At 49.5% G+C, this 11,738-nt stretch overlaps 1 protein-coding gene across 1 annotated transcript in view; it reads left to right on the forward strand.

Moving 5' to 3' along the window:
* The first annotated feature begins 8,918 nt into the window (after positions 1-8,918).
* Positions 8,919-11,738, forward strand: part of hpn (hepsin) — an 11,343-nt gene continuing 8,523 nt past the window's right edge. Inside the window, exon 1 of the mRNA XM_048620603.1 lies at positions 8,919-8,924. Within this exon, the coding sequence (XP_048476560.1) occupies positions 8,919-8,924 (6 nt within the window). The remainder of the gene's footprint in view (positions 8,925-11,738) is intronic.

Here is an 11,738-nt window from a genome sequence, read left to right on the forward strand (position 1 = left end):
TGGTGGAGGCTGGTACAATTACAACATTTAAAAGGCATCTGGATGGGCACATGGATAGGAAGGGTTTAGAGGGAAATGGGCCAAATGCTGACAAATGGGACTAGATTAATTTAGGATACCTGGTCGGTATGGTTGAGTTGGACCGAAGGGTCTGTTTCCGTGCTGTACAGCTCTATGACTCTGATGTGGAGATGCCAATGTTGGACTGGGGTGGACATGGTCACAAGTCACATGACCCCAGGACCTGAAAGCATGCGATTTCAAACAAACCAGTTTGACCATAACTTAGTCTCATGTCACTTTTGATCTGCGACTATGACAGCTCAGCCTCCGGACCCTCCAGGAAAAGTTGGCAAGGTTTTAGAACTCAACCAAAAGGGGGACTGGAAAACTCTCAAACATCTGAACTTGGTAGTGAGTGGGTTAGTGAGCCTCGCATTGTATCCTAACGGAATGTAAAAAACAAAATCACTTCATAAACCTTCAATTGAAAACTCGTCTCAGGCATCGATTGTCATAAAAACCCCATCTGGATTACAGATACCCTTTGGATACCTACACGTGACTCCAGACCCACAGGGATTGAGATTGTCCCATCCTCTGAAATGGCTGAGTTAGGTATTCAGTTCGACAGTGCTAGCAACAAATACGAGCAACAGGAAAAAGAAAAATCAGTCTTCACAAAACGTTGGTTTGGAGGTGCAGCAGGTAATTAGGAAGGCAAATGGAATATTATCCTCCAGTGCTAGAGAGATGTAGAGTTTAAAAGCTGGGCGGGGGGTGGGGGGCGGCCGTGAGGTGTTATGCTGCAGCTGTACATGGTGCTGGTGAGGCCACACCTGGAGCACCGTGCACAGTTCTGGTCTCCTCACTTGAGAAAGGACAGGCTGGGCACTGGAGGGAGTACAGAGGGGGTTCACTAGGTCAGTTCCAGAGTTGGGGGGGTTGGCTTATGAGGGGAGATGGAGTAACCTGGGACTGTGCTCATTGGAATTTAGAAGAATTAGTGGGGTGTGAGATCTTATAGAAACATACGAAGGGAATAGATAAGGTAGAAACAGGGAGGTTGATTCCACTGGCGGGTGGAACTATAACGAGGGGGCATAGCCTCAAAATGAGGGGGAGCAGGTATAGGACTGAGCTGAGGAGGAACGTCTTCACCCAAAGGGTTGTGAATCTGTGGAATTCCCTGCCCAGTGACGCAGCTGGGGATTCCTCGTTTAATGTTTTAAGGCAAAGATACATTTTTTTCCCAACAGTAAAGGAATTAAGGGTTAGGGTGAGCGGGTGGGTAAATGGAGCCGAGTCCATGACAAAGATCAGCCATGATCTTATAGAAAAGCGGAGCAGGGTCGATGGGCCGGATGGCCTGTTCCTATCTCTCACATTCTTATGAAAGAGAACTAAAAAGGAGGAGAGTAGTTAAACTGCACAGGGGTCAATTAGAAGCTGAAATAGGTGGGGTAAAAATGTGGAAATCTGACAGAGATGCCAAAAAAAATAACTTGGGATCTCTTTTCACAGTAGAAGGTGAAAAGCTTATTGGAGGAAATGGGCTACCGAGGGTCGAGTGAGAGCAAGCAGCAAGAAATAATGAAAGAATCAGCACAGGGGAACATGACAGGACTGATACAAGACATTAAGCTAAAGAAAAACTGAAAAGAACTGTGGATGCTGTAAATCAGGAACAAAAACAGAACGTTGCTGGAAAAGCTCAGCTGGTCTGGCAGCATCTGTAAAGGGAAAAACAGTTAACATTTCAGGTCCCAGTGACCCTTCCTCAGAACTGAGGAATAGTTCTGAGGAAGGGTCACCGGTCCCGAAACGTTAACTCTGTTTTTTCCTTCATAGATGTTGCCAGACCTGCTGAGCTTTTCCAGCAACTTTGAATAGGACTTTAAGCTGTTGAGCTGGTGGCTATGATAGGGTGGATGAGTTCAATTTGGATTTTCCTAAATTCCTTAAGATCCCACAATAGACCCAGAACTTTCCAAATTCCGATCGGAGAAATGATGACAGAGAGAAACCGGGGGCCGAGGGGTCAATGAAGCTAATATTGATCTAAAAAATGCATCAGACCTTCATTAGGGGGCCTTCATGTTTTCCTGAAGGTGAATTAACATCGGATGGATTTCTGAGGGAGCAGAGTAGAGTCACACAACACGGAAGCAGACCCTTTGGCCCAACTCATCCACACCAACCACGTTTCCTAAACTAATCTCGTCCCATTTGCCAGCATTTGGCCCATATCCCTCTAAACCCTTCCTATTCATGTACCCATCCAGATGCTACCACTTCCTCTGGCATCTCTGCCACATTACCCCATCTATTTCAGCCTCTAATTGATCCACATTCAGTTTAGCTACTCTCCTTTTGTTCTTTCATAAGGACATATACACACCACCCTCTGTGAGAAAAAGTTGCCCCTCAGGTCCCTTTTAAATCTTTCCCTTCTCACCTAAAACCTATGCCCCTCTAGTTTTGGGCTCCCCTACCCTGGGAGGAAAACACCTTGGCTATTCAGTCTACCCACACCCCTTGTGATTTTGAAAACCTCTATAAATTCCCAGATGAAATAACTCCACAGAGGCCAGTATCCCATCACCCAGTCCCCCTTTATTTACACGGGAGAGTCCTTAACACTGACCCAGCTCCCTCTGAGCCAACAGAACCTCTGACACTCCTGTTTCTATCTGTCAGCCAGGGCTCCCTGATTGGGGATCTTAATCTGGTCCAATCAGGGAACTTAGATTCTATGAAGTCCACCTGGCTGACCTCATTATAAATCATTACACCAACCTATCCTTATAACTCAACCCCTTCCAGTTGCCAACCGAAAACAGGAGGAACAGCATCTCATATTCCACCTGGGAACCCAACAATCTAATGGTCTCAATGCGGACTTTACGAGCTTCAAAATCTCCCCACCACTGACCTCATCCCAAGGCCAGCCCATCTCGTGCACACCTCCTTGACTTGTCCACCTTCCCTCCCACCTATCCGCCCCTCCCTCCTCACTGACCAACCCCCCATCCCAACTCCCTACCTACACTCGCCTTTACTGGCTCCATCCTCGCCTCCTTGACCTGTCCATCCTCTCTCCACCTATCTGCTCCACTATCCACCTTCTATCATCGCCTCCCCCTCTCCCTATTTCTTTCAGAGCCCCCTTCCCCTCCCCCATTTCTGAAGAAGGGTCTAGACCCAAAACGTCAGCTTTCCTGCTCCTCTGATGCTGCTTGGCCTGCTGTGTTCATCCAGCTCTACACCTTGTTTTCTCAGATTCTTCAGCATTGGCAGTTCCTACTATCTCCTTGTAAATCTTTTCTGAACCCTTTCCAGTTTCACAACATCCTTCCTATAGCAGGGAGACCAGAACTGAACGCGGTATTCCAAAAGTGGCCCTAACCAATGTCTTGTACAGCCCCAACATGACCTCCCAAATCCTGGTAGATAAAGGGGAGACTGGTAGATGTGGTCTGTTTGGATTTGCAATGAGGTTAGTTAACCTTTGGAGTATTAGGAGACTGTGCTCATGGAGTTTAACATCAGAAATAGGGGCAGGAGGAGGCCATTTGGCCCAACAAGCTGCTCCGTCTTTCTATAAGATCATGGCTGATTTTATTTCATGGTCTCAGCTCCACTTACCCACCCGCTCACCCTAACCCTTAATCCCTTTCCTGTTCAAAAAGGAATTTTTGCCTTAAAAACACTCGATGAGGCATCCTCAACCGCTTCACTGAGCAGGGAATTCCACAGATTCACAACCCTTTGGGTGAAGACATTCCTCCTCAACTCAGTCCAAAACCTGCTCCCCGCTTATTTTGAGGCTGTGCCCCCTCGTTCTAGTTTCACCTGCCAGTGGAAACAGCTTCCCTGCTTCTACCTTATCCATTCCCTTCATAATTTTATATGTTTCTGTAAGATTCCACCCTCATTATTCTAGATACCAATGAGCACAGCCCCAGTCTACTCCATCTCATCAACCAACTCTGGAACTGAGCTAGTGAACCGCCTCTGTACCCCCTCCAGGGCCCACTACATCCTTTCTCAAGTAAGGAGACCAGAACTATGCACAGTACTCCAGATGTGGCCTCACCAGCTCCTTATACAGCTACAGTTTGGGGGTCTGCTGTAATTGTAAGGGTGGGGGGGTGGGTGGGAGAGCAGGGAGAAGACTGGTCTGCTGACTAAGCAGGAAGAAGGAGGAATTGGTGTTTCATTCACAGCTAGATGGGCTGTTGTTGGCTGCTGGGTCCTACGAAATGAGCCATACAAAGACATGGCTAATCAAGTCTAATGTATCCCATGTTCACTCTTGATACTGAAGGGTAAGCTGCGAGCAGGATTGAAAGGATATTGCAAGGTGACACAGAAAGAGGGACAGACAGATCAACAGGGTATGGGAGATGTCACCTTGCCAAGCTGGACTCCATCAATGGGATGATTGCCAGTATATTTTCACCCTCCTGATCTTCACACATCCTCTCTCCCTCTACCTGCTCGCCTCCCAAACAAATAAAACCAGCCTCAGGATCTGGAACCTACTCGACAACAGAAAAGCCCTCAGCTCCTGGAGGGGGACAGGAACATCCAGAGACTGTCAGTTCCCAGCATGAAGATGTTTCACATCTTCTCAGTGTGAAGGTCCTCACATTCAAGTCCCTTCACTCGAAACCCCTCAGGGCTGTTAACAAAGTATTGGGTGCTTTAAGAGGGAGGGGAGAAAGTCTTTTCAATACCTTGGTCCAGGCTGTTCCACAGTATTCCCCCCACCCCCGTATCAATCAGGAAAAAGGTCAGACTGAGAGATGAAAATGGTCAAATGAAGTGAGTGAGGCTTTAAGGGAGTCAAATATTCGCACTCACTCCCCATTACTTAGAGTCGTAGAGCCGTACAGCACAGAAACAGACCCTTCGCCCCAACTCATCCATGCTGACCAGATATCCTAAATTAATCTAGTCCCATTTGCCAGCATTTGGCCCATATCCCTCTAAACTTCATCCATGTACCCATCCAGATGCCTTTTAAATGTTGTAATTGTACCAGCCTCCACCACTTCCTCTGGCAGCTCGTTCTACACACACGCCACCCTCTGCGTAAAAAAGTTGCCCCTCAGCTCCTTTTTAAATCTTTCCCCTCTCAAACTTGTGCCCACTAGTTTTGGACTCCCCCCTCTACCTTGGGGAACAGGCTATTCACCCTCTCCATGCCCCTCATGATTTTATAAGCCTCTATAAAGGTCACCCCTCAGCCTCCGACACTCCAGGGAAAATAGCCCCAGCCTGTTCTTGAAGGGGCACGAACCCACAACACATTGTCTTCATTTACAACTCCATTGTTATCCTTTCTCAAAAAGAAAATAAAGCACATACCCTCTGGCTCAGTCATTCTATTGATAATTCTCAGACACAGCAGAGAAATACAGGGAGCTAACAATGGCGGATAATCCCAGCTCCCAAATAAACAGAACGTCTGTCTTCCAAAACAGGTGAGCTGTAACGGAGACCGAGAGAAAAAAAAGAATTTTAAACAGAAGTCATCCATCCAGCTTTTACAACAGTTTAACAACTCCACAGTAAAGTTAAGCAGCTTATAAACTCTTTTTTAAAAAAAACAACACAGGAAATTAATAAAAAGTTGCAGGCTGAACTAAACAGGTCTCACCTCCTCCCAGTTGACTCCAATCCAGCTGAAACAGTGATGAAATCCCAAACTTTTTCTAAACTTTTTTAAAAAAACAGTTTCTACGTTCCTCCTGATCATGAGATTTCAGTGAAATTGACACCTTTTTCTTTCTCTCTCTCTCTCTCTCTCTCTCTCTCTCTCTCTCTCTCTCTCTCTCTCAATCAATCAATTTACAAACACCCCATTTCACTGGTCTCTCTTTTTTCCCCCCAACTAGCTTAACCACAGAAAAGGTTCAGAGTGGGAAGGAAAGGAGCTCACTAACTGCCACTCAATCACACCCTCCCCCACTGACCACAGACACTCAGGAGGGGATTATTTAAAACCACATTCCCCTGCAATTACATTACACCTGTTCTGCTGGTTTGATTGTAACAGGGAGATTTCTCATTAACTAATTTTGTACGTCAGGGTTAATTTCTTTTCGCTTCAAGGGAAAGTCGTTGCTGAGCTGTAGATAAATCGCAGAATTAGAATTTGTAATCATTTATCCACTCTTGAGATGTAGCTGGAGCAAATATTTCTTGCCCCCGTCCCTAGTTGCCCCCCTTGAGAAGGTGGGGGTGAGCTGCCTTCTTGACCCGCTGCAGTCCATGTGCTGTAGGGTTGACCCACAGTGTCCCTTAGGGAGGGAATTCCAGGATTCTGACCCAGCGACACTGAAGGAACAGGGATATATTTCCCAACTCAGGATGGTGAGGGGCTCGGAGGGGAACTTGCAGGGGGTGGTGTTCCCATGTATCTGCTGCCCCTTGTCCTTCCGGATGGAAGTGGCCGTGGGTTTGGAAGGTGCTGCCTGCAGTGAATCTTGTCGATGGTACACACTGCTGCGACTGAGTGCCAGCGCTATATCCCAAATGAGCCCCACTTTCGGACGGATATCCAGGCTTTGGAGGGGGCGAGGGGTGGGGTGTGGGATTTCCCCGGGGACAGTTTCTGTAGGAGGAGACAGGGAGGAGCTGGGACAGATCCCCTCAGACAGGCATGGTTAAGGGGGAGATGGAATCGGGCCATTCAGAATCCCCGGGGAAGGTGGGGTGGGGGTGAGTTCAATCAGGTTGTTGAGAGAGGGAGACTGTCTCCAGGGGCAGGAGGGTAAGTCGCCAGAGGGACACGGATCGAGAAGGTCGGGAAAAGATCCCAGAGGGGGGAGTTTGTTTGCCAAACTGTGCCGTTCTTAATAAAAAAAAATCTTTGGATATTAAGGGACCAGCAAGGGATGACCCTACAGCACAGGAAAAGGTTGTTTGGCCCATCCAGGCCATGCCAGCCCTTAAAAAGATCTCTCCAATTGGTCCCCAAACATGTCCCCAGACTCTTCCTCCCCTCAAACATAACCCCCCTCCCAGTATTTCCCCCCAGTATCTTCCCCAAAAACCCGACCGTTTGAAAGTTCCTATGCAATCTACCTCCTACAGGTGCCACCTGCTAGATTACAACAACAACTTCCTCGGCAGACCGTGGCTCCCCCTCCCCTACCCACACCCCCAGAACCGGCCGGACGTGGGGCAAGGAATTAGCTTAGTTGCGAAGCAGGAAAATGGGGGAACCCGATTCGCGCAGAGGAAGATCCCACAGATGAGTAGGCAGGCTCCCTCCCTTTTACCCCCTCCCTTTCTTTCCCACGACCGCCCCCCCGACCTTGTCAGGGTTGGAGCAGGGGGTGAATGTGGGGCCACAAGGGGGACTCCCCTACAACCCCCACCCCCACAGCCCTGTCGCCCACCTCCTCCTCTGAATGGACTGTTCCATGCCCAATCCGTTGGGTAAAGATTGATAAAACAGTACATAAAAGCTGACAGCAAATTGGCCTGGTTCCCAGAGCCAGGGTCAAACTTTAACAGGGCAGCTCTCTCTGCGTCACACACACACACACACACACAATCCGGAATAAACAGCGACCGGCTCACCTGCACAGGAAGATCCCAGATCCGGACTAACAAACTGCTCTCAGGGGGAGCAGCATGGTGGCTCAGTGGTTAGCACTACTGCCTCACAGCGCCAGGGTCCCAGGTTCGATCCCACCCTCAGTCCATGTGGAGCTTACACATTCTCCCTGCGCCTGCATGGGTCCCCTCTGGGTGCTCCAGTTTCCTCCCACAGTCCAAAAGTGTGCAGGTTAAGGGTGGGTTGGCCGTGGGAAGTGTAGGGTTACAGGGATAGCGTAATGGGAGGGTGGTCACAGAGTCGGCTGACCCATCACCTCGTATGCTTTACAGAGGTCCACAGTGCATAAACAGGCCTCTCAGCCCATCAGTCTCAATGCTAGCCCACTGCACTGATCCCAGCTCCCAGCTCCCAGCTCTCAGCTCAGGGCCCCGGAGGCTATGTCAATGCAGGCAAATGCCTAAATGATATGCCAGTTCCAGACTCCTACTGCCCTCGGAGTCAAAACGTTCCTCTCCGCCTTCGATCTCTGACCCCTTGCACTAAAGGGGGAAAAGCATTTTCCTATCCCAACACACCCCCACCCCCTCCTCGATCTGTGCCCTCTTGGAATCTGACACAAGTCTCCATGGAAAATAACCCCAGTCTATCCAACCTCTCCTCTCCTCCCATCGGCTACATGGGGAAGGGAGGGGCAAGACCCTCCAGGGTCTGGGGGGATTGGTGGTGGAGATTGATCAAGATTGAGAAAAGGCCCTTCAGCCCATCCAGCCCATGCTGGTCAGAAGCAAGCACCGACCTGTTCCACTCCCACTTGACCCACATCCTTGTCAAAGCGAATCCAGATCTACATCCTTCCTCAATGTGGGAGGGGTTTCTACCTCTCCCACTCGCACAGGCAGTGAGTTCCAGATTACACCCTACCGTCCCACCACCCTACCATCCTCTGGGTGAAAACATTTTTCCCTCACCTCTCCTCTAAACCTTCTGACCCATTCCTTCAATCCCCAATGGGTCATTGATTCCTCTATCTAGGGGTGGGGGGAATGTCTTTTCCTGTCTACCCTAACTATTTCCCTCATAGTTTTGATCCATCTCAATCATGACACCCCCTCTCTCTCTATCACCTCTGTCCCAAGGAAAGCAGATCCAGTCTGTCCCAATCTCTCTCCGTTATTTGCAAGTCTCCAGCCCTCCAGGCAACATCCAAATAAATCTCCCTCTAAGGTCATGGCATCCCTCCGATGATATGTGTTCCAGAACTTTACACACGGCACTATACGCTAGTGTTCTATAAAGTTCCAGATTCACCTCCCTGCACTTGTATTCCATGCCTCGGCTAATGGAGGCAAGTATCTCACATTTCCTCATAACCACTGTATCTCCCAGCCCAGGTGCCTGCAGGGATCTGTTGGCAGGCACAGCAAGATCCCACAGCGCTATCCAGAGTCACTCCTGGTACAATCCCTCAGATGCAGGACTCTGGAAATGATGGAGGGTCAGAGGGATCTGGGCTGGCCCATGAGGAGTGTAGGGCTCTCCAGATCGGGGAGACATGAAGTTCCCTCCTCTCGAGGGAGAGGGGTGACCTGATCGAGGGGTTTACCATTCTGGAAAGGGGTTTCAATCCAGGGAGACACAGAGAAGATGTTTCCATCTGTTGGGGGAGGGAGGGTGAGCAGAACAAGGGGCCGTCGATAGAAGTCAGTCCTGAATAAATCCGATGAGGAATTCAGAAGAAATGTCTTCCCCCCAACACAGTGTGGGGTGCGGTGCGGTGGATGGGGGGACAGGCTCCCACAGGGAGTTGGGAGGGGCATAGGAAATGTGGAACTCACTTCCGAAATAACTCCACAGAGTCCGACATCCCGTCACTGAATCTCCCTTTTGTTTACACGTGGAGAGTCCTTGACACTGACCCAGCTCCCAGAGAGAGCCGAACCCCTGACACTCCTGTTTATGGCTGTCAGCCAGGGCTCCCTGATTGGACCACATCAACATCCCCAACCAGGGAAATCAGATTGGACAAGGAACAAAAACAGAAGTTGCTGGAAAAGCTCAGCAGGTCTGGCAGCATCTGTGAAGGAAAAAATCAGAGTTAACGTTTCGGGTCCCAGTGACCCTTCCTCAGAACTGATGGTGGCTGGGAAAACGTCAGTTTATATGCAGAAAATAGGGAGGTGGGTGGGGTAGGGAGTAACACGATAGGATAGAGCCCAAAGAGAGAGAAAGACAGTTGGACAGACAAAGGAGTTGCTAGCGATCAGGCTTTTTCCTTCACAGATGCTGCCAGACCTGCTGAGCTTTCCCAGCAACTTGTGTTTTTGTTCCTGATTTACAGCATCCGCAGTTCTTTCGGGTTTTATTCAGATTATATAAGCTCCAGCTGGCCAACCTCGTTACAGTCCTACGTCCCTCCTCCCTCTGAGTCTGAGGATGTAGGTGGGTTCTTTATCTTGTAACCCCTCCTGGGGCATTTTAGCACCGGCCCACCGACTCCACCTCAGATACTGGCGGGGGGAGTGTAACAGACAGGAACTCGCCTCTCGCGCCCGGAGCATCTCGGAAGAAATTCACTCTCGTCCTTAGGTGGGGGCATCCGCTGTATCCACCCTGGATTCCAAGGTTATCTTTGTTGTCTGATGGAGATGGAGAACACACGGATTCTGTAACAGTCGGCACGTCTCGCTCCCAGCGCCATTTGTGATTTTGTTTAGGAGTGCCTCACCTGCCCGAATTTCACACACCATGGGATTTGCCCTCTCACAGACCATGCCTCCTGCCCCTGCAGGGCCATTCCAGCGCGTCCTGCACCAAATTTTGTCCCCTGAAGGAAACTGTTTCTCTTGCTTAGCAGAGTCTGGCACTGGCGTTCCTGATGCCATTACTCCCTCCCACCCCCAGGTCTGGGAAGACCAGATGTAACCTGGTACAGAGCCACCTCCCCATGAGCAACTCTGCTGGAGCTATCCCTGTAGTTGTATGAGGCGCAATCCAGTAGGAACTGGGATAGTTTGAAATCATAGAATCCCTACAATCTGGGAATAGGCCACTTGGCCCAACAAGTCACACCAACCCTCCAAAGAACATCCCACCCAGACCCATCCCGACCCATCCCCTGTAACCCTGCATTTCCCATGGCCAATCCACCCTAACCTTCACATCCCTGGGCACTATGGGTAATTTAGCACGGTCAATCCACCCTAACCTACACATCCCTGAGCACTATGGGTAATTTAGCATGGCCAGTCCACCCTAACCTACATATCCCTGAGCACTATGGGTAATTTAGCATGGCCAATCCACCCTAACCTACACATCCCTGGGCACTATGGGTAATTTAGCACGGCCAATCCACCCTAACCTACATATCCCTGAGCACTATGGGTAATTTAGCACGGCCAATCCACCCTAACCTACACATCCCTGAGCACTATGGGAGAATTTAGCACGGCCAATCCACCCTAACCTGCACACCTTTGGACAGTGGGAGGAAAATGGAGCTCCCAGAGGAAACCCACGCAGACACGGGGAGAATGTGCAAACTCCACACAGACAGTTGCCCGAGGGTGGGATCAAACCCGGGTCCTTGGCGCTGTGAGGCAGCAGCGCTAACCACTGTGCCACCGTGCCGCTGTTTGGTATTGAGTGAAGCTGTTTCTTTAAGTCCGCCTTCAAAATTGGGATTGCTGTTTCTGCCAGCCCATTGGATGATGGATGGTACGGAGATGTCCTTATGCGCTGAATACCATTGACTTTGGGAAATACTCGAAATTCCTGCTGATAAACAATGGCTTGTTGTCTGTGACCACTTAACCAAAGGTTCATTTTGATTGGTTCTGATTTGGATGTTGCTAAGCAATGTACCTGCTCCAAGGTAGATATAGGTAGGATTTCCAGGGTGTGCACTCTCCTGGATACTGGCTATGAGTTCTCTTACACAATTCAGGCCTAGTGGGACTCTGTTACTGTCACGATCCACATTCCAGCAGCAACTACAATGACTTGCTGGCCCGGATCCTGAAGAAAGTTTTAACCATTTGGCCGAGGCTTGGTTTCATTTTGGGGTTTTGCTGTGGACTGATCTAGATTTCCTCTGTGAAGGATATGTCCTAAGTGAGGCTGTGCAATTGCCTTCACTCGAGTGGTGTTCCCTAAGCTC

This window comes from Rhincodon typus, chromosome 47 (genome assembly GCF_021869965.1).
Source record: "Rhincodon typus isolate 14 chromosome 47, sRhiTyp1.1, whole genome shotgun sequence".
Taxonomy (NCBI): Eukaryota; Metazoa; Chordata; class Chondrichthyes; order Orectolobiformes; family Rhincodontidae; genus Rhincodon; species Rhincodon typus.